We start from the raw sequence: 27,693 nt of genomic DNA, 5'->3' as shown, positions 1-27,693 counted from the left end.
AGCAATAGACCAAAAAAGTAGAATTTCTGAAGGCATTCAAATTACAACATTTAAATTTTGTCTTCTAGTATTAACTGCACGAAAGATCTTTCATCACTGAATGGCTCAAACACACACACACACTTAACATAACTTACTAAGGTGACCAATAATACTGCATAGGAGAGAAAGAGCCCAAGCCAAAAATGTATGAAGTGTCCTTCTAGAATGATTCCTATAAAAATTTTGCGTACTGTGCTTTCTTAGCACACAAAAAAAGGACTTTTCACATGAAGCTAGTCCACATAGCTAGCCATGTATCACATGACATTACTCAATGTCATTTTCCTAAATTATTTTGCCTTATCTTTGGAGTGATGTCTTTACAAAGAGCAATAGAATACCAGATGGTCATTGGTGTGGTTCACTGAGTTTATATCCTAGTAGGAAGTTAGGTGATTGCTCTTCAAGGTTCTTATCATGCATTAAACAATCTATTTCACCACAGGGAATTCTGAAGCTGTCAATATATTTTTGGCTAAGCATGTTCCCATCATCTTTTCTGTAAGTCATGGTCCCAAATAATCATGTGAATTCTTTGTGAGCACTGAGACAGTATAATTTTTCTTTCTTTCTACAAGATTTGAAATGTAGGTAAGTGTTAGAAATGAGTATTGCTTAATATTTATAAAATTCTGTTTTTATTTTGGGCATAACATTATCAAACTATTTTGTTATTCTTCAAAAATATAAACTTTCCTCAAGCAATATGAATCTTTCATTTAGAACAAATACTTTAAATTCTTACACATCAAAACAAATAAACAAAAAACTCCAAATAAACAAAAGTCTCCACAGAAATATATGGCTAAAAGTTACACAGAATAGGCATAAACAATTGAAGACTCAGTTGCCTCAAAAAGAAACTGATTTTTGTGTTTGATTTTCAAAATACACATGTGTCAGCATCTTTCTAGGAATCGTAGAGAAAGAGAAAGAAGTGGAAATCATTCCATTAAGGAAAAAAAACACAAACATCTATAAATTAACAATACATTATAATAACATATAATACCAAAAAAATACAGACTTAATGACCATTTCTTTATTGTCAAATAAAATGGATTAATTCAAAATGAGAATGACATATGAAGGAACAAAAAACTTGGCCAATAGAGTAAGGCAACAGAAACGTTTGAGTTTTTATATACAGGATGGAAAAGGAAAAAATAATAAACAGCTTCCTGAACGGAGGAAGATGTAACTCACAAATACCTAGTGGGGAAAATAATGTGTGAGTTGAATGTTAAAGAGAATGCTGACTGCTAATTGCAGCAGCAGACAATTATATGGTAAAAATATAGAAATCCGACTTTCTTTTCTAAATATCAGAAATACACAGAAGGCCAGCACCTATTTCTTATACAAGAATGCCACTCTATCTTTTTGCATGGAATTAAAGTACACACATTTGGACAATAACCCAGGTCACCAAATAGATCATCTTCCAAATAAAAGTTCCCATATTCAATAGACTATGAGTTTCATGAGGCCTGGGGCTGCTTCAATTACCATGGCTCTTAGCTGTATGGCATGTGCATAGTGACTTCTTAGTAGATACCAGTTTAATTACTGAATATATTTCAAATGTGAGAACTTCCAGAAATTAATGACTCAGAAATGCTGTTACCCATGGGAAACATATTTTCACCACTGATGTTTATTACTTGATGATCCCAACCTAATGTGTTAGGCTAATGTGGGGTTTAAAGTTCCCCTTAACTACTACAATTCTAAGAAAAATTCATTCCTCTGCCTGTATGGTCATAGAATGGATATATCTAGACCAGTTTTCAAATACCTGTTTTGATGATGACTATCATCAAGTAAGAAGTAAGGCAGTAATCACTACTTGTTGAATATTATGGAGTCTGTATTTTATATATATTAACTAATATAATCCTCATTATAGTAACTATCAAGTAGTAAGGACTCCCCTATCATACAGATGAGAAAACTGAGACCTGAAACACTAAATATCCACATAAAGATTCTATATCTTCTCAGTGGCAGACATGTAAAGGAAACCAAAGCTTTTATTAGACCAAAGTCTACTCTTTGCAGACTTTTTTACTCTCTTGTTTTAAAGAAAATATCTTGGAGCTATAGGCATATGTTTAACTGGCAATGGATATTTTAAAATATTCTAAACACATATATAACACAAGTGATAGCTATTACTTCTATATTATTTTTTTAAATTATTTTTTCATGTATTTGAAACTATTTGTAATTTTTGAGTACCTTCTATGTGCTAAGCATTATAGAAACATTTTTAAAATGTTATCTCATTTAATCCAGTCTCTCTAACATTTACAATCTCCTGAGATAAGTAAAAATATTCAATTTTTGACAAAAGAAACAACATTCCAGTAATATGTGGCAGGAAGGCAAATCAGCTCATGGATCTTATACCCTTAAAGACAAGTCTTGCAACCTTTGTTCCATCATACTGGACACTACTAAGACAATTTAATCAGGACATTTTCATCCTTTTAGTCACACAAATGAACTTTTCAGAACAAGGTTAGGGTACATGAGAAGGTGGCTGAGTGTTGGCCTGATTGTTGATAGAACAGCCTACATTTTCCTGGGAGAGATGAAGAAACAGCAAGTGACCTGAGACACTTGTCAATTTTTCCTTGTAGCCTGACATCACTAGGATTTTGGTAGTATTTGAGGTGATAAAATAACCCCATTATCAAATGATTTACACTTCTCTTGCATGTTTATTAAAAGGCATGCAGAAAATGTTTTCCTCATTACTATTAAATACAGCCGTTCACATAAAGAGACCAGATCCCTTTATGTGAAACGATAAGGCTAATGAATGATTTTGTGCCCAGATAACGTTGTCAAGATAGTAATGGAAAGTGTGGTAGAAAAATTCAAAGTTACACTTAATTTATGTGTAACTTTCACATGCACTTTTACTAGTTTGCCCCAGGTTGTGTATACAAAAATGCCATTCTCAATATAGAATATCATTATGAATTTTAGAATGGTTAATCTAGGACTAGCAAATCCATTTCACCTTGTCTGCCAACTGCTCTTAATTTGTAAGAATTGTTGATTTTGTTGCCATTTTGTTTATTTTTTGGGAGCACAGAGTTGAGGACTCTGAGGCCACATTAAAGCTCAGTGAAATAAATGGCATGGAATGTCTATCAAAGGGAGAAGTGCAGAACAGGTATGTATGCCAGGTATTTTCATTCCAGACTTAGTGCACAGGAATTTGGTTTCACTTTTTATGGAATATTGTTTAGCCCAGCATCAAGCAGTTAAATGCCTTTACAAATACCAGCAGATGGTGTTGATAAAATTCATCGTGCTTGTGAACACAAAAACCCTTGCACCATACTCTCTAGGTTGATGAGGCATTCATTTTTTCTTAAACTACCATGGTTAGGGATCACCAAAATAACTCTCTAAAAGCAAAGGTTTCATCAAGGAGAGACTATGTAAACTCCAGGGAAAGCAATAAGCAGATCATTACAATGTTATCAACCCCCTGCAAAGTTATAAATTAAAGAATCAGTGTGCTATCAAGTGGCAAAGAGTAGAGAAGGGAAGCCATGGACTGAATAGTCTTTTTTCTTTTTTTTTCAAAAATGGCAAACACACAAAATCCAAATTCACTATCCCTCTACTCTTTTAAGTTTTAATTAAAAAAAAAATGGCTAGTGGTAAATTGCTCCTTAGAAAACTAGATCATACACTCTATGAAGTATGACTTCATAGACTCCACCTTTAGCCAGTGAATATTAGTAATACATGAGAACTACTTTTGAGGCTAGAAAGGAAAATTATTGCCTCATTGAAAAAGTTCTTGCTCTATACAGTTTGTATTTTTAGCAAGTCCTCTGTGAAATTTTCTCTTAAAGCATTGTTCCAACCTCAACTCCCTTCCACTCAACTGGGAGAAATTAAGGTCTTCCTTATCAAGGTGCCTAAAATTCCATACATTCTGTTATTAAAGCAATTATCACACATTACTGTAACTACTTGATTACATTACGATCAGTCCCACTAGAACTGGGTTCTTAAAGGCAATATGTGTTTCTTAATCATATTTTGATCCTCATCACATGAAATAATGCTTTGCACAGAGCAGGCCCTTAATAAATATATTTGAATGAGTAAATGTATTCATCAGTATTATTGATAAAGAGAAAAAAAGGTAAGCTTGGCAAAATGAAATTGAGGAGACAGAATTTCAAAAAAACAATGGACACCATTTTTTGATAGATAAAAACCATAGAGGTTAGAATAGGAGTCAAAGAAAATATGCCTGAAGGAACTTGAAGATGACGAGTAGGGAGGTAGAGTATATGCCCTGGCAAAAATAAACAAAATGGCAACAAAATGAACAACAAAAACAGAAGTGCTGGTTGGAAGTTTAGCCTTGGATATAAGTATAAATGATATTATCCATCAAGATTTTATTAAGTGTAATTCCTTTTTTTAAAGAGAAGATGGTAACAAGTGCTAAGGAAAAGTGGAAAGATAGAGCTACATAAATAACTTTGTATGTAACTGACACTTTACATATGCTATCATATTAAACTCCAACAGTACTGTGATTTTGGTATTTCTATCTATTAATTCTATTATAGCTAAAGAAACAGTTTCTAAAATAATGTAATTTTTGCTCAAAGGCCCTAGTAGGTAAGTGGAAGAATGAGTATCTAGATTCAGATCTTCCTGACCCCATAGGCTCTTAGCTGAAGGGAAAAAAGGAGCCCCACAAAGGAAATTAACTCTAGGATAGTGTTGGGAATACTCCACTGAAACCTCTTAAAACACTTCTTGGTTTTAAGTACCTTAAAAAGTCCTTTTGATTAAGGGAGTTTTATGCATTTAAAAAATTGACTAAACATTTTTGGACTGATTCACATATAAAACTCCATTTACTCTCTTGTTATTAAACATTTTTGAAGAGAGATGCAAATAATTTTGGTGAAGTATCAAAGGGATAACAAGCTAAGGCTTTGGAACCTGACAGAATGGGTTCAAATCTGGCATCCCTCCCCCCACACCCCAAATCAGGAAAAATTTCTTCATCAGACTCTAATGTTTCTGTACATCTTGCAAGCAGAGATTCCAACTGTCCTTCTTCTCTTTGTACCAAACTATCTTTTCAAAGGTTTTTGTCCTGAAGCTCATGATTCCTCTCCTGTAACAACACATACTACATGTGCAGATATCTCATACTCTTCATACATTCTATGGGAACTGGGATTGGAGAACTGGCACAAACGCTGATGCTCTGTCTCCTGACACTTCTGTGAATAATAAACTCTCCTTTGTTTCTGACCCAAGAGTCTTGTGTCTTCTATCACCATCCAAGAAACTATGGCAGAGAAATCGTTAATTCCAAGTCAAGTAAAATCTCAAACTCTTCATGGTTCTTGACATTTATTGAGTAACCTTGAACAATTTTTAAAAATTTTTTAGTTTCAGTTTCATACTGTGAAATTTAAAAGTGAGCATGCTTATAAATTTCCTAATATACTATAAATACTTAAGCAAACGATAGTTAATTAGCAGTCACAGAAGTAGATAGGGGTGCCATCAGCATCATTGTGGAATGAGAGATGCTCTCTTTGTCTCTCCTCTTCAAACTACAACCAGTAAAAATCCATAACTCAACAAATATGACTTGGCCCAGCACACCAGGGTGCTGGAGAATTCCACACATCTGTACATGTAAAGGTGGGTGGACTGGAATACATAGAGAAGGCAGAATCAGAAGAAAAGCAGAGACAGTGCCTGATATCCTGAACCCCCAACCACAGCAGCTGAGCGCACAGTCCCAGAGAACCTGGTAGCAGCAGGGAAGGAGGCATACATAACTCCAGCCTCCCAGCCACAGTGGCTCACAGGGAACCAGGCAGCAGTGGCAGTTGAGCCTGCAGCTGGTCTCTCCATCCATGAAGGTGCCTACCACTGCAGCCCTGCCCATCCACAGCAGTAGCACATGCAAACCTAATAACCCCAGACGCAGTAGAGGCAACCGAGACTCCAGCTCACTCCCTACTCTCCTACTCCCTCCACTGTAGCAGAGCCTGAGACTCAGGAGATCCTGGGCACAGAGTAGGTTTTTGCCATCCCAGTGCCCCAGGTAATGATGCCAGCTACAACAGTATCATTAGCAGCAGCGAGGCACAAGCAGCTACAATGATGGTACAAGGCAATACCTCTAGCAAAGGTGGTAGAGGGTGGAAAGTGCTGATTCTCAAATATAACTACAGACAGCTCAGGTAAGAGAAACCAAAAACAGTGCTATAGCACAAGCTGCTGAAAAACAAAAGAAAGGCCTCTGACTACTAATCTGTTAAATCATTAGAATCAAGGAAATAAAGAACATTCATCTAAAGAAGAAATGTATCCACTACTTCAAATGTGCCGGCGTAAGAACAGCTCATCAAGCCCCATGAAAAACCATGGTAACACAGCATCACGAAAAAGAAAATTCTCCAGAAACCAAACTTAAAGTCACACTTATGGAGAATTATCCAGAATCCAACAGCACATTAAAAGGATCATACAACATGATCAAGTGGGATTTATCCCAGGGATGCAAGGAGTTTTCAATATCCACAAATCAATCAGTTTGATATACCACATTAACAAACTGAATAAAAACGATATGATCATCTCAATAGATGCAGCAAAAACTTTTGATAAAATTCAACATACATTTATGATAAGAACTATCCAGAAAGTGAACACACAGGGAAAAACCCTCAACATAATAAAGGCCATATATGACAAATACACAGCTAACATCATACTCAATGGTGAAAAGCTGAATACATTCCTGCTAAGATCAGGAACAAGACAAGAATGCCCACTCTTGCCACTTTTATTCCACATAATTTTGGAAGTCCTAGCCACAGCAATCAGAGAAGAAAAGAAAGAAAAGGAATCCAAATTGGAAAGGAAGCTGTAAAACTGTCATTGTTTGCAAATAACATAATACTATATGTAGAAAATCCTAAAGATGCTACCAGAAAACTACTAGAGCTTATCAATGAATTCAGTAAAGTTGCAGGATACAAAATCAATATACAGAAATCTGTTGCATTTCTATACGCTAACAACAAAATAGCAGAAAGAGAAATTAAGAAAAGAATCCCATTTACCATCACATCAAGAAGAACAAAACACCTACAAATAAACCTACATAAGGAGGCAAAAGACCTGTACTCCAAAAACTATAAGATGCTGATGAAAGAAACTGAAGACCACACAAGCAGATGGAAAGATATACCATGTTCTTGGATTGGAAGAATCAATATAGTTAAAATGATCATATTACCCAAGGCAAACTACAGATTCAATGCAATACCTATCAAATTACCAATGGCATGTTTCACAGAACTGGAACAAAATTTTTTTAAATCTGTATGGAAACACGAAAGACCCCAAATAGCCAAAACAATCATGAGAAAGAAGAATGGAGCTGTAGGAATCATGCTCCCTGACTTCAGACTATACTGCAAAGCCACAGTTATCAAAATAGTATGGCACATGCACAAAAACAGACACATAAAAATGACAGAAAGTCCAGAAATATTCCCACACATTTATAGTCAATCTACAACAAAGGAGGCAAGAATATACAATGGAGAAAAGACACTCTCTTCAATAAGTGGTGCTGGGAAAACTGGACAGCTACATGTAAATGAATGAAATTAGAACATTCTCTAACACCACATACAGAAATAAACTCAAAATTGATTAAAGACCCAAATGTAAGACTGGATACTATAAAACTCCTAGAGAAAAACATAGGCAAAACACTCGTTGACATAAAACACAGCAATATTTTATTGGATCTGTCCCCAAGGATAATGGAAACAAATGCAAAAATAAACAAATAGTATCTAGTTAAACTTAAAAGCCTTTACACAGCAAAGGAAACTATAAACAAAATAAAAAGACAACCTATGGGGCTTCCCTGGTGGCGCAGTGGTTGGAAGTCTGCCTGCCGATGCAGGGGACACGGGTTCGTGCCTCGGTCCGGGGGGATCCCGCGTGCCGCGGAGCGGCTGGGCCCATGAGCCATGGCCGCTGAGCCTGCGCGTCCGGAGCCTGTGCTCCGCAACGGGAGAGGCCACAACAGTGAGAGGCCTGTGTACCGCAAAAAACCAAAAAAAAAAAAAAAAGACAACCTATGGACTGGGAGAGAATATTTGCAAACAATGCAGCCACCAAGGGGTTAATTTCTAAAATATACAAACAGCTTATACAACTCAATATCAAAAAAACAAACAACCCAGTCAGAAAATGCACAGAAGACCTAAATAGACATTTCTCCAAAGAAGACATACAGATGGCCAACAGGCACATGAAAAGGTGCTCTACCTCACTAATTATTAGATAAATACATATCAAAACTACAATGAGGTACCACCTCACACCAGTCAAAATGGCCATCATCAAAAAGTCAACAAATAATAAACGCTGGAGAGGATGTGGAGAAAATGGTATCCTCCCACACTGTTGGTGGGAATGTAAATTGGTGCCGCCACTGAGGAGAACAGTATGGAGGTTCCATAAGAAACTGAAAATAGAGCTACCATATGATCCATCAATCCCACTCCTGGGCATATATCCAGAAAAGATTAAAACTCTAATTTGAAAAGATATATGCACCCTAATGTTCATAGCAGCACTATTTACAAGAGCCAAGACATGAAAGAAACCTTAATGTCCATCAACAGATGAATGGATAAAGTAGACACAGCACACATATATACATATATATACACACATATATATATACATACACACACATATATTTATAAAATATTCCATTACACGTATAATGGAATGTTACTCAGCCATAAAAAGGAATGACATAATACCATTTCCAGAAACATGGATAGACCTAGAAATTATCATACTAAGTGAAGTAAGACAGACAGAGAAAGACAAATATCATACGATATAACTTATACGTGGAATTTTTAAAAAATCATACAAATGAACTTATTTACAAAACAGAATTAGACTCAGAGACAGAATACAAACTTATGATTACCAAAGGGGAAGGGGGGGAGGGATAAATTGGGAAATTGTGAATAACAGATATATAAAATAGAGAAACACCAAGGACCTACTGTATAACACAGGGAACTACATTCACTATCTTGCAATAACATATAATGGAAAAGAATATGAAAAAGAATAGACAAGATATAACTAAATCACTTTGCTGTACACCTGAAACACTGTAAATCACCTATACTTCAATAAAAGAAGACTATTTTATTTATGAGATGTTTTATATAAACCTCATGGTAACCATAATACATAAATCTAGAGCAGAGACACAATAAGGAAAGAAAAAAGAAACTGAGAACTATATCATAGAAAATCACCGAAATAAAATGGCAGACAGAAACAATAGAAAAAAAGAAATAACAGAGATATAGAGCAACCAGAAAAAAAAATGGAAGTACGAATGTAAATGGACTGAATTCACCAATTGAAACACAGAGTGGGCAGACAGAATACAACACAACAGCCAACTATATGCGCTCCAGGAGACTCAGCTCAGCTCTAAAGACAAGCACAGACTCAAAGGGAAGGGATGGAAGATGACACTCTAAGCAAATGGCAGCCAAACGAAAGTGGATGTAGCCATATTCATATGAGACAAAAGAGAATTCAAACCAAAAAATGATAAGGAGACAGATATGGAAATACTATAATGATAAAAGGTACAATTCATCAAGAAGACACAACAGTTATTAATACATATGCCCCTAACATAGGAGCACCAACATATATAAAATAATTATTAACAGAACTAAGTGAGAAACTGAGAGCAACACAATAATAGTAGGGGATTTTAACATCCCACTTACATCAGTGAAAGATGATCCAGAGAGAAAGTCAACAAGGAAACAGTGGCCTTAAATGAAACACTAGATAAAATGGACTTAATAAATTTACAGAACATTACATCCAAATGTGGAACACACAACCTTCTCAAGTGCACATGGAACATCTCAAGGATAGAGCATTTCTTGGAACACACAAAAAAAAGTCTCAGTAATTTAAGAAGACTGAAATCATATCAAACATCTTTTCTGATCACAATAGTATGAAGCTAGATATCAATTACAAGAAGAAAGCTAAAAAGATCACAAATATGTGAAACGTAAACAGCATGCTACTGAACAACTATTGGATCAATGATGAAATCAAAGGAAGATAAAAAAAATACACCTGAAGACAAATGAAAATGAAAATACAACATACCAAAACTTATCAGATGCAGCAAACATGGTACCAAGAGGGCAGTTTATAGCCAAACAGCCCTACCTCAAGAAATAAGAAAAATATCAAATATACAATCTAACCTAAAAGAACTAGGGAAAAAAAAAAAAAAGAACAAATCCCAAACTGAGTAGAAGAAGGGAAGTCATACAGATCAGAGGAGAAATAAATGAAAAGAGACTAAATAGACAATAGAAAAGATCAATGAAATTAAGAGCTGGTTCTTTGAAAAGATAAACCTTTAGCTACAATCACTAAGGAAAAAAAAAGAAGAAAGAAGGTGCATATAAATATGAAAAGAAAGGGAAGAAGCAACAAAAGATATCACAGAAGTACAAAGGATTATAAAAGAATACTACGAACAGCTATACACTAACAAATTGGACAATCAAGAAGAAATGGATACATTCTTCGAGTCATACAATGTTCCAAGACTAAATCATAAAGAAATAAAAAATTTGAATAGACAGACAACTGATAAGGTAATTAAAACAATGATCAAAAACCTCACAAAAAACAAAATTCCAGATCCAAAATGGCTTTTCAGGTGAATTCTACCAAATATTCAAAGAATATTTAACACCCATTCTTCTCAAATTTTTCCAAAAAATTGAAAAGGAGGAATGCTTCCTAACTCATTTTATGAGGCCAACATTACCCTGATACTAAAACCAGACAAGTACACACAAGAAAAGAAAATTACAGGCCAACATCTGATGAACATACATGCAAAAATTATGTTACTATTAATGTTACTATTTATGTTACTATTAAAATTATGTTACAACAAATATTACTAAACTGAATAACAACAATGCATTTTAAGAGAGCATACATCATGATCAAGTGGGATTTATTCCTAGAATTAAAGGATGGTTCAACATCTGCAAATCAAGCAATGTCGAGATATATATATATATACACACACGCACACACACACACGTGTCTGTGTGTGTATATATACGTACACACACACACACACATATATCACGTTAACAAAATGAAAAATAAATATATGTTCCACTCAAGAGATACAGAAAAAGCATCTGACAAGATTCAACCACATTTATGACAACTCTCAATAAAATAGGTATAGAAAAGAGTATTTCAATGTAATAAATGCCTAGAAGACACAAAGAAATGGAAAGATTTCCACACTCAGCTCATGGATTAACACTGTTAAAATGTTAGAATTAACATTGGAAGAATTAACATTGTTGAAGCATCCATACTACCTAGAGCAATCTACAGATTCAATGAAATCCCTATCAAAATTCCAGCAACATTTTTCACAGAAACTGAACAAAAAGCCCTAAAAATTATATGGAACCACAAAAGACACCAAGTGGCTGAAGCAATTCCAAGGAAAAAGGACAAAACTGGAGATATCACACTGATTTCAAATTACATTACAAAGCTATAATAATCAAAACAGCATGATATTGGCAGAAAAACATACATAGAGCGCAAATGGAGTAGAATTGAGAGCCCAGAAATAAAACTACGTATATATGGAAAATTAATTTATGACAAAGCAGCAAAGAACACAATTGACAAAGGATAGTCTCTGTGGTGAAAGGCACTGTGAAAACTGGACAGCCACGTGCAAAAGAATGAAATTAGACCGCTATTTTATGCCATATACAAAAATCAGCTCAAAATGGATTAAAGACTTGAATATAAGACCCAAAACCATAAAACTCCTAGAAGAAAGCATAGACAGTACACTGTTTGTCATCGATCTTAGCAATATCTTTCTGGATATGTCTCCTAAGGAAAAGGAAACAAAAGCAAAAATAAACAAATGGAGCTACATCGAACTAAAAAGCTTCTGAACGGCAAAGCAAAGGACCAACAAAATGAAAACACAATCTAATGAATGGGAGAAGATATCTGCAAATCCTATAATAAATAAGGGGTTAATAACCAAAATAGAAAAAGAACTCATAAAACTCAACAACAACAACAAAACCTGATCAAAAAATGGGCAGATGACTTGAGATCATGATTTCTCCAGAGAATTTTTGTGGGCAAGATTCATGCATGAATTCAGCTAATGTTGAACATGTTCTGTCTTCCAGGCTATGTAGTTTGTACCTTTGTCTACATTAGTATATTACTATGTTTTCCCCATAATACAAGTGATCCTTATTAGTATCAATAATAAATTATACAGCATTCTTAATTTCACGAATTCCCATGCTAAACTCTCTACCAGAAATATTTAAAAGATTCATAGATTCAGTCAATATTTCAAAATGAAAACAAAATCATGATTTTGACAGCCTAACTAAATTTCTAAGCATCATAAACTCCATGTTTTTCCAGTACAAACATCAAGACACATATATACACAATGTATGTATAAATATGTATAGAAATATAAAAATATAATCCATTGTCTCATTTCACAAGTAATGTTGTCCTAAGTATTTTTCTTAATCTTTCATGTACTGTATGTGCTCTTCCTAAGCTTCAGATTTTATAAAAGAAACAAGCACCAAATACGTTTTGCAAATATACTGTCTGATTATCACTCTTATTTTTAAAATATTTTCATTATGTCAAACGAATATTCAGTCAACATAAAAATAAACATTATTTTTTTCTTTACCTCTACAGATGGGAACAGGAAAATCCCATGAGGCTGTATTAACTGAACTGGCTATACAGGTGAGTTGAGGGTGGCCGTCAAGGATATATCCAGTTACACAGCTGTAGCGGATCTTGTCCCCAACATCGAACCTTGTACCATATAGCACACCTTTGGGTGGAACTCCTGGGTTTCCACAAGAGCTACTCTGCAATTCTATAGAAGGGAGGGAAAAGAAGAGTTTACAGTTATTTTAATATATATTTTAACATTTTACATTTATAAAATTATATGTAGATACAGGTGTCTTTTTTTTTCCTTTTAAGAAGATTTACAGAGAAATGGAAATGTCTGCTATTTCAATTACATAAACAGAGAAGTATGGGAAAGGAATGAAATTTTACTGAATAGATATTAGATGTCATTCTTCATGCCAGCAAAATTTAGATACTTTATATTGTTTACGTTTGTGGCTATTTTTTAAATTAGTATTTATTACTCGTATTTTACAGATAAAAAGATCAATACCATTTATGTGGCTTCTTCAAAGTTACATTCTAGTAACATAATAATGTGCAAATCAAGTTTCATCAGTATGCTCTCCATTACTCTGATGCTTCTACTTAACCCTCAACCATGAATATTTATCTGAAAAAAAATATAGTCTGGGTGGAAACTTTTTTTCACTTAAATAAGAAAAATATAGTGCAGCAAAAAATGGACATATTTTTGAAGCTGGAGAGATTGGAATAGAATTCCAGCTCTAATATGTGTTTAACCTGGAGAATACAATGAGAATTATCATAGTAAGTGCATACATTTGTGAAGTTTTAATTAGATCAATACACAAAATAGAATCTGGAAATTGTCTGATATTCACCTATTGCCCTGTTATTTTATTAGTTGATGCTTAAAAGTATACAAGTATACAAATATAAGAGATTTTTAAAATAATATTCATCTCAGAGAAAAATACATTTTCACTTTAAGTGAAAAAAATAGAAAAAATATAAAGAAATAGCAGAAGTTGGGGAGAATTATTTTTTTCTTATAGCATATTCTAAATTTTCTATTATATTACCTTTACATTATATTACTTTTATACTACAAATAATCAATAGAAATACAAACAGTAAGGAATGAATGGACTAAAAGGTATTCCAGTTTGAGTAAAGTCTATGGCTTACTTAATAGTATTATACAAATGTTAATTTCCTAGTTTTGATAACTGTGCTATGGTTACATAAGCAGTTAATATTAAGGAAAGCTGGATAAGAGTATGTATATGGGAACTCTGTACTATTTTCACAATTTACCTGAAAGTCTGAAATTACTGCAAAATAAAAAGGTAAAAAAGACGTTGCAATGCAAAAAAAAAGTATGTTTCCAATTAGTCTTGATATTCATTCTATTCAGTTAGTATTCCATGCAATATCATTTTACATTAAATCAAATAATGATAAACCACTAATATTGAAAATATCAGTAACAATAGTAAGTAAAAATACAATACCAAGATAAAACACACTTCATAAAATGTAGATATAACTGTACAAAAGCAATCATAATTTATTGATAATTGGTACAGTAAACAAAGCTGAAATTTTACATTTTTACCCATAATATGCTTATAGTACTTTTGAGAGTGTTTCTTACATGAATTTTTTTTTCTGTTTAATTTTTCAAGGGTATTGAAAAGAAAACAATCGATGAACTTCCAATGAAATCAATCAGTGAGAAGTGTATTGAGGATTCATAGAACTTGCTCTATATACATTAGAAATGAAGTATATACTTTTAGTTTAAAGCAATTATTTTAGGTTCTCAATCCTAGAAAAGAACTTGACTAATATTAATTAAATATCAATGGTTTCTATAAATAACAGGCAATTTCCTTAAGCTTCCTCACCATTTAATTATACATTATAAACTGATATCTGTAAAATATTTTAAAATATCTGTAACCAAGATTAATGATTTCTAATATCTCACTTTACTATTTCTCAAAGGCATATTTTATAGATTCATTTTCAGTAAAATTTAAAACATATTTATTGTCTATAAATTTTCAGCCATTCTTTACAAAATACTTTTGAAATGAACAGTTTATTTTGAGATAGTTAATTTTTTAGAAAATTCAACTGATTAATAGATGAGATGTTTGCTGTAAGAGATGGTGAGGTTAATAAGTTTTGATGAAATGAGTAAGAATTCAATCCCTTGAATATAGTAATAAAAAAGGAAATACTTTTAATGAAACTACCACTTGTGTCCTTAGATTCAATCCACTCCTTTCCCTCTCACCCCTAAGAAATAATTAAGGTCAGGACTTCAATTATCATGAAGTTATATATCTAGGGGAAAAAGCAGTTTCCAAATTATTTTACAAGAAGTGGTTAGGTGTAGGAATGAAAGGAAGAAAGAAGAAAGCTCTAAATAGTTGCTATACTCAAACTTAACTTTTATTTAAATGAACAAACATGCATTAGCCAGAAAAAAGTACCTAAAACAAAAGGAAAACATGAAGTCAATCAGTGAATTAATAATAACACTGGTTGGAATTTTAATAGATTACCTAATCTAGCCCTTGCCTTGTGGCTGAATTATTTCTAAACCAGAAAACAGATAAGAATTTAGCCTGTTTCGAAATGAAACTCAAAGAAGATAATTCCAAAATATATCTGGTTCTCACCTTCAGAAATTCCTGCTTTCATTTGCCTTTATTCTTTAACCTTCAAAAACAACAACCTACCCATCATCCTTTGTACATTGAGTAACCCAAGAAGACAATTATTAGGATGCTTCACATTCAGGTTTAATAGATCCCAATTCTATAGTCATTGATCATGGATTCTATTTTTTGTGCCCTCCCAACCCTTTAATTTGGGACTTCTCTCTAAGCTGTTTATATCCATTTTAAAACGCAGAGCCAAGAAAGATGTTTTATTAACTGGAAGAATTATATAACCCACCATTAAAAAACCTGCTATATTCTGATTGAACATTCACTTTTTTAAAACATTTTTTTTTCTTTGCGGTACACGGTTCTCTCACCATTGTGGCCTCTCCCGTTGCGGAACACAGGCTCCGGACGCGCAGGCTCAGCGGCCATGGCTCACGGGCCCAGCCGCTCCGCGGCATGTGGGATCTTCCCAGACCGGGGCACGAACCCATGTCCCCTGCATCGGCAGGCGGACTCTCAACCACTGCACCACCAGGGAAGCCCAAACATTCACTTTTTATTCTTGATTTTTTTAAATAAATAGTGCTGCACATTTGAACTTTTAAATAAAATTAGCTTTCTCATTACTATAAGAATTTTGGAACTAGCTTTAGATTAATTTTTTAAACACTGTTTCTACCAGCTATCAAGAGTTTGAATTTCGGGAAAAAATGAAGATATACGTGGTAGGTCACGTTCAGTAATACAGATTACAAACTAATCATTAATATACATGGTATTTACAAAGTAATATCATTTATTATGAAATCATTCTTAAAGAAAATAGAGATTTAAGCATAAAATAAGAATTTTCATGTAATTCATTAAATGTACATGCAAGATAACCACATCGTGCTTGTCACTTCAATGTGTTTCTGAAGCAGATGATTACATCTAAAAGCAGAATTGCTGAACAGACTACAGCTATCTTTCTTCACCAACAGATGACACTAATATATCAATCAAAAGGTTTAGGTGATTAAAATAAAACTACAGAACCTGATCAATCTCATTTGCTATTCCATAATGCAAAGTTTAAAATGGGACTGGAGTGTGTTGGTGGGGTACTATCAAGTTATATTCACCATACTGTTGGTTGAGAATTGATCAAATTTTTTAATGCAAAGATTACTAAATAAAAGAAACTCCCGGGGCTTCCCTGGTGGCGCAGTGGCTGAGAGTCCGCCTGCCGATGCAGGGGACACAGGTTCGTGCCCCAGTCTGGAAAGATCCCACATGCCACGGAGCGGCTGGGCCCGTGAGCCATGGCCGCTGAGCCTGCGCGTCCGGAGCCTGTGCTCCGCAATGGGAGAGGCCACAACAGTGAGAGGCCCGCGTACCGCAAAAAAAAAAAAAAAACTCCCTATGTACTAAAGATTTATTTGAATTTACTCTTGGAATTATGCCACGAGATCATGTTTAGGGTGGACAGTTTAGTGAATTGAAAAGAAAACTGGAAAACATGTCTGAAGACTTTACACTCAAAATATGTCTCTAAAAATGTCAGAGACCCTTTATTTAATTTTACTGCTCTATCCACAATAAATTATTGTGCATTTGTTGGAAAGATGTATATTTTATTTATCTTCTCTCTTCTCACAGATATTGAAATTATCAGCCAGTAACATGAAGGAATTTGTTAACATAAACTATTCTAAAGTGTAAAGGATTGTTGATACAGCAAACAATTACTTGGGAGAGATCCAAGATAAACAAAAATCTAATTGAGTTATAGAGGTTAGAGTTTAGTGACATTCATCTATATTAGTTAAAAGGAAACAGAACAATAAATTACTTGGTAAATGACACAATTTATTCATCAGAGGCTCTTGAGGATTGCCATTAACATTGCTCTGTGATGTGTAACAGGTAAAGCAACACCACCTTCCTTGCTTTCTAAAAATTTACAATTTGAGAATGCTAATAGCCTTAATTGTTGAAATCAGCTCTGAGCCACACTTTGTTTTAAGCATTCATTTTCCCACCTTACCTCTCACAAAATACCCAACACCATATATGATTTCCCTCATTGTACAGAAAGGGAAACTGGGAATCAGCTTAAGAAACTTTCCCATGGCCACCCAACTAATGAATTGTAGACTTGTGGTTCAAGCCTGTGTCTCTAACTTAAAAGTCTTAGATCATTTCAAAATTGCATGCTGTTACACATGAAAAGTAGATATTCATTCCACAAATGTTTATTAACAGCTATCATGGGCAATATTTGGGGGATATAGTTTTGCAACTGACAAACATGGCCCTTCCTTCATAGAGTTCATAACTCTATGTTAACCAAGGAAAGAAATGACTACAGAATATTAATTATAATGTAGTAATTGGGATAAAGGAAACATATAGGCTAAAATGAAAGTATATAATTGAGAAAACATAGTCTACATTAAAAGGAGGTCTGGAAAGAATTTCCTGATGATGTAAGGTTTAACAACAGGATAAATAGAAGAACAAAAAAAAAGGAGAATTATCAAGCATATTCACAATTTTAAAATATAAGACTCAAAGTACTATAATAGTTATTAGACTTGAAAATACAGTGAAGACAGGTCTTACGGATGTGGTAGGGTAGAAACTAAACTGGAAAAAAAGTATTCCAAAAGGGTTGACCAAAAATATATAGGTTCATGTAGTGAATATATATCCTATGCATAAGTCATGAATAGAAAGGAGAGCTATTCTGACATTAAATGTTACTTTGAGAGAGATACCTTATATAAACTCTTCAGAGGAGAAAAACTGAGAGCAAATAATTGGAATCCCTAAATGTATTGTGTTGGCCAAAAGTGCCTTCAGTTTTTAAGTAAAAATAAAAGACACATTTTTCATTTTCACCAAGAACTTTATTGAACAACGTTCACCCTTTTGTTCCACTACCTTCTGCCATTTTTCAGGCAACTTCATAATTCCATCTTCCCAAAATTTATCTTTTTAAGCAAAGAACTGTTCCAGGTGCCTTTTACAGTCTTCCAAGGAATTGAATGTTTTTCCATTAAGAGAATTTTGTAAAGGCCAAAATAAATGGAAATCTGAAGTTGCAATGTCTGGTGAATGCAGCAGATGAATCATAACTTTCCAGCCAAGCTCTAACAGTTTTTGCCTGGTCATCAAAGAAACATGCAGTCTTGCATTATCCTGATGGAAGAGTATGCGTTTTCTGTTGGCTAATTCTGGATGCTTTTCGTCGACTACTGCTTTCAGTCGGTCTACTTGGGAGCAGTATTTATTGGAATTAATCGTTTGGTTTTCTGGAAGGAGCTCATAATAGAGGACTCCCTTCCAATGCCACCATATACACATCACCTTCTCTGGATGAAGACTGGCCTTTGGTGTGCTTGGTGGTGGTTCCTTTTGCTTGCCCCATGATCTCTTCCGCTCCACATTGTTGTACAGTATCCACTTTTCATCGCCCATCAGTTTGTTTTAGAAACGGAACGTTTTCATTATGTTTCAGTAGAGAATCACATGAGGAAGTATGGTCAAGAAGGTTTTTTTCGCTTAACTTATGTGTAACCCAAACATCAAAGTGATGAATATAACCAAGCTGGTACAAATGATTTTCAATGCCTGACTTAGATACTTTGAGTATGCTGGCTATCTCCTGCATGGTAATGTTGATTGTTCTCAATTATGTCTCGATTTGATCGTTATCAACCCCAACTGGTCTACTCAACCGTGGAGATCATTCAGTGAAAAATCTCCAGCACAAAACTTCACAAACCACTTTTGACACGTTCAATTAGTCATAGCACCTTCTCCATACACTGCACAAACCTTTTTTTTTGTTTGCGTTTCGGATGCATTTTTACCTTTCTTGAAATAATATAGCATAATATGCTGAAAATGTTGCTTTTTTCTTTCCATCTTCAATATTAGAATGGTTACACAAAAATTCACCAATTTTGAGGTCTTTTATAAATGCACACTGATATGATGGCTGCCACATACAATCTAACAAAATTATTTTGAATGAAGTTAAAGACAACTAAGTGCTACTAGAGCCATCTTACGGAAAAAAACAAAAAACACTTTTGGCCAACCCAATACATATAAGCAGAAATTTTCATAGTATGTATGATATGTACTATGTGAGTTTATTAATTGAATACGAATTCAATTTAATATGAATAAGTGCATTAAATAGGATCACCAAAAGTAAATTTTAAAAAGGCAAACAGCCAAAATAATGTATGCATACTATTTGGATATGAGAATATCGACTTTACAAGGCTGTTGATATGATTATATAAAACAATATATATAAGTAATTTATATGCTGAGCAAACACTCACTACATGGCAGGCATTATTATTAGCTCAACAAATTGCAACTTTATTATTATTACAATCAACTTTCCATTTGAGACATCTAAATTAGGTGTGATTAAGTTATGATCTACTAAAGATTGGGTCATGCCTTCACTGTGGACAAAAATGTCACCTGCTATATCAGGAAACAAAGGATGTTGCAGCCATCAAGCCATCAGCCACTGCAACCACCCCCAGCTGTGCACCCGGAAGGGACTGAGGATGGAGAAAACAGGAGATTGGCCCTAGATAGTTAAGGTGCAAATTAAAGGAATGATTTCAATGAGCCTAGATCCTTGCATCTTCCCATACACAGAAAAGTGCTAAATTCATTAATTTGAGATGTCTGTTTTTTCTTTAGTTAACAGTAATCTTTTGATGTTCTGACTACCTGTTGTTGTGGGGTTTTTATTTGTTTGTTTTTGTGGGTTTTTTCTTTTGCAAAAACTCCTATATATCCTGGCTCTTCGCTTACCTCGTCAGAACAGTCCCTCAGAACTGAGAGGCTGTCTCCCAGGTTTAAGTCCTCAGTATGTCTGCCAAAAAAATATAATTCTCAACTTTCAGGTTATGCATTTTTTTAAGTCAACATCATTAAATGCTAATTATTCAAGGTGTAATCTCAACTCCTGGTAGAAGATTTGTGTAACCAAATTCGCAAAGTGTCACTGATTCATTCATTCTTTCATCTCCTGGTTGGTATCATATCAAGCATCATACCAGGCACAGTGATTATAAAAAGATCTTTGATGTATTGCAGCCTAACAAAACCCCAATAAGTTAAAGAATAAAAAGTTAAAAATACAATTTAAATCCTGAAAGAGTATATATTATAAAGGACTCTAGGAGAAGAGTCATGTTTTCCTTGAAGAAATTCAATAAAACTCTACCAAGTAATTTAGAAAAAGATGAGTGATTTATACTAATAAACACATTAAAACAAACTTGGTTCTAAAAAAAATTCCGATTTCTTAGGAACACATGGATAATTGTGAAAGGCAAGATACTTAACAAAATATCAAGAGGAAAACCTGATCTTGAACACTGGAATGAAAATAAAATGAAAGAATAATGGATACCATGACTATAGAATTGCATAATTATTCAGTCAAATAGACGAAGCATGATCCTGCGGAGATCAACTAACAATGCTTTAAAACATTGTAAAATTATATCTACTACGGGAAGTAAAACCATGTTGTTTGTACTTCTTACAGAAAATTAATCTCAGGGTTTTATTTTTCCAGATGATTAAAAATAATTTAGGAGAGCATAACATCAAGTTGAACCACCTAGCACCTCTCATCCTGAGACTTCAAAGCACTTAACTAATACATTTTCCAACTCTTTTTGTGCTACGAAGTGTTCTTTTATTACAGATACTGAATCATTTCATTCACACAGGACATCAATGGTGTTTGAGAATTCATTTGGAGACTGTGGCTTGACTAAACATTTTGTGAATATTTTGAATCAGTTATTCTATCTATCATGTCCCCATGGACTTTAATTTCAGTATATATAACCAAATGGAATTTACTTCTTTAAACATTTGCTTTCTCACTAGCCTATGAGCATCTTGAAACGGGCTCTAATTCATCTTTGTGTATCACGGACTTAGTATTGATACATTGTGTGGTATTTTGTTGGCAAGCAAAAAAGGATTGCTCAGTTAATTGAGTTATCTCTAATAGAAAAATATAAAAGATGATCATCACACAGAGTTTGTAGGAGTAAATGTTTAGACACAAAATAGAAGAGTGTAACTGGTACACAGAAAAGAGTCATAGGCATATCATGTGTTAAACCTGTGTCATAATAAGCACTGGAACACATTGGCAACATCTTGTATGGGTCAAATTACATAGTTGCGTCATTCAAAATTGTTTTCTTATGAAAACGCATTAACTTCTATAAGCCAATTCCTAAACATGAGAATAATTCCTAAACTGCTGGTCATGCCACAGTCCTCACTGGGACGCTGAAGATGGAGCGAACATTAGGCCTCATTTGCGATTTTGAAAGACATCCTGAAGCTTCAAATAGGTTCAGATTTGGCAATCAAAAGGATAAATGCCCATTATTATTTATTTCTTTAACCTAATGAAAGGGAAGTCAAACAAACTACTGGCTGATAAAGAGGAAATGAAAGCAAACCAGCACTGTTCTAGCTAATTTACCTAAATGGAGAATAGATTACTAGATTGATGGTGTGGGTGTGAGGAGAGGTATGCACATAAATTACAATGTATTTCAAGCAGGAGAAGGAGAAAAGACTACTGTCCCTTTTTTTTTAATTAAGATAAATCTTCTGGTGGGCTGATAATATTTCCAAAGGAACTTAGTGTGAACCAGTGGAAGAGTTAGTGTAAAACCAAACATAAAAATGTGTAACATCATTCTGTTCTGATATTGGCGTGTAGGTAGGGCCCATAGGCAATAGAGATAAGTTCTGAGAGTCAGATCAAGAGTAATGGTCAAATATAATATAAAAAACCCACTGCACAATATCCAGGCAGTCATTTACTGGATATGTACTTTTGATCTGTGAATAAGAGGCACTTAACACCTTTCAATTTCAAATAGCAGTGCCCCTGTTTTGGCAAAATAAATTTTACCACCTAAAATGAACTTATGAAGAACAATATTGTATTTGCTTTGTAAACTAACTACCGCTGTATTAAAGGAGATGGGTGGAAAGCTAATGAAATATAAAAAATGTTATGATGATTTAAAGCTAACTATATCCTGTATAGTTACCAGAATATTAACAAAGCAAAAGAAAAATATAGAATGGTGGCATATTAGCAGCATCGTCACTATAAAGTTTCTATAAATGGAATAATGCTGCATCTGGCAGGGGTAGCATTTGATAGCGTGATTCAGAATAATAGAAAAATATGAATAGACTTTCCTCTCTGTATGACAGAATTGGGACAAGTATCGGTATTAAGACTTTTTGGATAAAAGTAAATTAATTCTTTAAAATGATGTGTTACACTTATTACAGATAATTTACTAGATTATATATTCATTGAATATGAGTGATACCACTATATTTCAGCAATTAATCAATTATCAAATAATTATTGAATCCTGAGGTATAAATATCAACGGGGTATAAAAATCATTTTCTGTTCTTTTAGACCTTATAACTCAATTGGAAAAGTAAGACATGCGTAATACAATCTTCTGGCAATTAAATAATAAAACTAATTCCAAAAACTGAAAAAATTTTAAGTTATATATTTATATAAAAGGAATAATAGTATATGAAATGAGATGAGTAGTATTTTGGCTGGGGAGGACTCAAGAGAAGTCAAATAAATCACATGAATAAAGGCCCAGAGACAGAAATGTATAAGATGTGGTCAGGGCAATATACAAAACCAATGGCTTAAGCAGAATACCATACATAGAGAAAACACTTCAGAAAAGAATGGTCACACTTCACAGAGCTTTTAAATTACCTCTCTTAGGGTCAATGCTATGCTAATGCTGCCAAAAGGCCCCCAAATGAAATGACTTAAATAGATAGTAGTTGTTCCCTCTCTGTGACTCTCTGACCAGTCTAGGCTAGGATGCAACAAATGGCCCGCAGGGCAGGTAATCCGATTCCCAATTGTTTTCTAACCTGTTGCTCTGTCATCCCCTTAGGCACTGTTGTACACTTGCTGAAGCTGGATTGCCAAAAAGGTTAAATTCCAGGCTACTGGGAGTTTAATCAGCGGATGTTCAGAGAAATTCTCCCTTCCTTCCCTTTACTCTTGACACAACCCTTTGTCTTTTCTACACCCCTTGCAAATTCCAAGGTTTCTGGGAGATGGACAGCCATTTTATGTTTGTTTTGTTTTTCCATTAAGGCCAACTCTAGCTCCTCATGGATCACTGACCTGTTAAGGGAAGAAAATGAATGGTCAAATTAAATCTCCCCATGCGGATAAGAAAGAAGAATATTCCACAATCAATGGTCATGGAAATAAATAGATCCTGTTGAACAGGAATTATGAAGACCCTCATACCCTTGAAGACCCTGCTTCTGCTCTTGAGAAGGTGCTCCTTTGTCTTGTGTTCTCTGTTGTCTTTTGGTGTTTCCTGTTGAATAGTTCTTCCTCGTACATATTCTCTGTGGCAAAATTTGAAGTGGGTGTGGGAAAGTAGACTATCCTTGGGGCACACAGTTCTTATGTCCTACAACTGTTAATGCAGGTTTGGTGCCTGAAAATTGCCTTAAGGACTGAACAAAGAGTTTTGCAGATGAGTTCTAGGGTTTATTTGGCTAAAATTTCCTCTAAAAACTTAATAGGAACTGGTTTATTTGCTTCCAGTTATTTTCATGTGCCAGTGAACACTCTCCACCCACTCCAACTTGCTTTAACCACTTTTTAAAATTGATACTACCTTGCATTGATCAGAAGCAATAAGCCTGGGCAGGAATGCAACATTCTTTATCTGATCTTTGCCCCAGGGCTGCCCCATAAGAAACAATAGGAGACTCTGATAAACCTTCTTATCCCCTGCTGTACAGAAGCAGTTGGCTTTTCCAACCCACAAATCACCAGAATTTTAGACTCTACTTTCTTCAATCTCTTCTTGAAAACTGGCCAATATCAGGCTAAGCTCTCATCTTTGTTGTAAACTCTTGTCAAAGGCAGCCAGGAACAGGCCACACACCTTAACAAAGTTTTTTTTTTTTAACTTCACCCTTTCAAGCTAAAGCTTCAGTGGTCTGTATTCCAGATTGTCATAACAATTACTTCACCACAGTTGCCGTAACTCAGAAAAGCCACCAGCCTTCCAGCTCATAATATGTTTCCTCACTACTACTCCTGACCACAAAACAGTAACACATATTTTAGGTGTTTTTTTTTTTTTTTTAATATTTTATCTTTGGCTGTGTTGGGTCTTCGTTGACGCACGTGGGCTTTCTCTAGTTGCGGCGAGCAGGGGCTACTCTTCGTTGGGGTGCGTGGGCTTCTCATTGTGGTGGCCTCTCTTGCTGCAGAGCACAGGCTCTAGGCACATGGGCTTCAGTACTTGCAGCACGCAGGCTCAGTAGTTGCAGCACGTGGGCTCTAGGGCACGCAGGCTTCAGCAGCAGTTGTGGCTCGCGGGCTCTGGAGCGCAAGCTCAGTAGTCGTGGCGCACAGGCTTAGTTGCTCCGCGGCATGTGGGATCTTCCCAGACCAAGCCTCAAACCCGTGTCCCCTGCATTGGCAGGCAGATTCTCAACCACTGCGCCACCAGGGAAGTCCCTAGGTTTTTATTTTAATGCACCACTTCTAGTACAAATATATCATCAATGCCAGAAATAAAAAACACTTTTTCAAGCAAAAGGGATTTAATACTGTTTCTAGGAACAAGTTCTAGGATGGACCTCTTGATTACTACAGAATCAGCCCAGTAAGGGGACTACTACCTTTAGGTCACTAATGGAATTAAGTTTACCTAGAATCATTGCCACCTCTCTACCAACCTCTGAACAGGAGAAGGAAACTGGAGAAGAGTCACTGCAATTATAATTCAAGGATCCACTATAAGAAAGTTTCAGAAATGTGGTTTTGCTTGTTTCTTTTCTAACATTTTCATATAGAAAAAGAGTGAAATGGAGATCGAAAGGTGTATCTGATCATACCACCTAATATTTAGGTATCTCCCCCCTTCATCCTGTTTCAGAGTTTACAGGTTAATCCTTTCAAAGTACCCTCATACAATCCTTCCAACTCTGCTTACAGAAGCAAATCCAATCTCCCACTTGATCAAGATCCTCCATAACCACACCCCTTTATACTTCTCCTAAATCTCCCTACGCTTGCCTAGTCACACGTTCTGTTTCAAATAATCAGTGTCCCTCAATATGATCTACTCACACTATTATGAAATATCTCCTTTTCTTCTCTATCCAAATGTTTCTATCCTTCGAGGCCATAATCAGTCAGATATTATATTTTTCATGTGCATCATTAAAACTGCAAACTCTTTAATTTGGACATACTGGGCTCTCAATATTTTTTATGGTTAAAGAATTAGCTTAATTCAAAGATGAACTGGGAAGTTAGGAAGATATAAGAAATCCAAATTATTTCAAAGCTCTTTGTGAATTTAACTTCCTTGAGGAAAAAAAGTTTGAACCCTATACTGACAAAAAATACAAGACAATAATCTTTGTTGGAGGCAGGATTGGTGGGGAAGTGAAAACCAGGGCCTTCAGAGTTTCCTAGATGACAAGCAGTGAAATGAATCTTTACTATTTTACTATTCCAGAATAATGTTCATCCTTTTCTCCCTATAGGAATAGCTCTGAAAGTGTGGAGGAAAACTAAAAACAAATAGGGAGCTTGTTCCAGTTGATTTGTGTTCTTGCAGTGGACCTTATCATTGGAAAAGGAAGTACAGTAAAAGAAAGCTCCAATAATGAAATCAAATAAAACTGTCTTGGAATTCTATCTCTGCCATTCACTAGTGTGTGGCCAAGGAGGCTTTCAATACTTCAGTTTCTTCTTTAGTACCACAGGCATTACCAAAATTTATTTGGGTTACTTAAGCAAATTAATAGGAACTATGATTTTAACTATGTTGTGAGTTTCTTGGTATCACCACATTCTAACGTTCATTTAATGGTCACTTGTTTCATACTGAAAAGATGGCTGTTTGTACATGAACTCATTTTCCTCAGAAAATATGTATTTATGACACTTGAGTTCATTGAATATGTCTGATCTCATTCCATTCAAACCACATCACATTTAACAAAGGCAAAGGTTTCTCAACAATGCATTTACATTGCTATTCAGTTCATTTATCTTCACTGAGATCTTAATATTTAGAATGTATTTTACCTTTATAAGCATTGACACCTATTAATCATGCTAACTAGTTCTGTTACTGGTTATAGCTAATGGTATAATACAATAGAAACTGCTTCACCAGAGCTATGAAAAACTAATTGAAACCAATTATGACAATTATCTCTCTGTTCAGTTGCCTGCACTGGACTGTTCCTTCATTCCATACTGTCAGACTGCAGGGAATTTTCCTTGATGTAACCTATCCAATTACATTTCAGGCTTTATTCAGTGAGCATGCATACTTCTGATTCAAATTAATAGGAGCTATGCATGGACTGAGTGAGGACTGGAGTTATTAGAATTGCAATATGAATATAAGTGAGAATTAAGTATCATTGGATTTTCTTATTTTAATTAAGTACCCAAACACTCTTAATCAAGCATATAATTAAATTTAAGAGGAAGTGCATTGTGTGCTAATTGCCATTAATAATATGGTTATTTATACATGCAAACTCTATAATGGAATATATCTCCAAACTATTTCTGAATGACAATAACTTACTTCTGCATAATGAAACTATTAATGAAATGTATGAACTCACACAGGAGAACATCAGTAATTATGCTTCTTTTTCCCCAACCTTTTTTTTTTTTCTTATACAATGTATGTTTAGGGGATATTTGATTAAAACATAAGGGATTCATGTGCACTAAAGAATCTTTATTTTAGCTTTTAAAATTTTTCTTTTATTTTGCCATTATGTACATTCACAAATGACTTTTAAACATAGGTTATAAATTCTTTGTGCATTTATTAATTCATTAATATTTTCTAATTGTCGCTTGCTTATTAAGCACCTACTGCATGCCACACATTGGCCTAGGCACTGGGGATACAACAATGAGCAACATATTACCCCTTCTTTCAGGGAG

At 34.6% G+C, this 27,693-nt stretch overlaps 1 protein-coding gene across 2 annotated transcripts in view; it reads right to left on the bottom strand.

The window, feature by feature from the left end:
• CSMD3 (CUB and Sushi multiple domains 3) overlaps window positions 1–27,693 on the bottom strand; it is a 1,062,125-nt gene that overhangs the window by 814,623 nt on the left and 219,809 nt on the right. For both annotated transcript variants that reach the window (XM_024739588.1, XM_024739590.1), the window contains exon 4: window positions 12,950–13,144. In XM_024739588.1, coding sequence (XP_024595356.1) covers window positions 12,950–13,144 — 195 coding nt within the window. The remainder of the gene's footprint in view (window positions 1–12,949; window positions 13,145–27,693) is intronic.

Source organism: Neophocaena asiaeorientalis, unplaced genomic scaffold, assembly GCF_003031525.2.
Source record: "Neophocaena asiaeorientalis asiaeorientalis breed wild unplaced genomic scaffold, Neophocaena_asiaeorientalis_V1.1 scaffold533, whole genome shotgun sequence".
Classification (NCBI taxonomy): Eukaryota; Metazoa; Chordata; class Mammalia; order Artiodactyla; family Phocoenidae; genus Neophocaena; species Neophocaena asiaeorientalis.
This window is presented reverse-complemented; position numbering and strand designations above follow the sequence as displayed.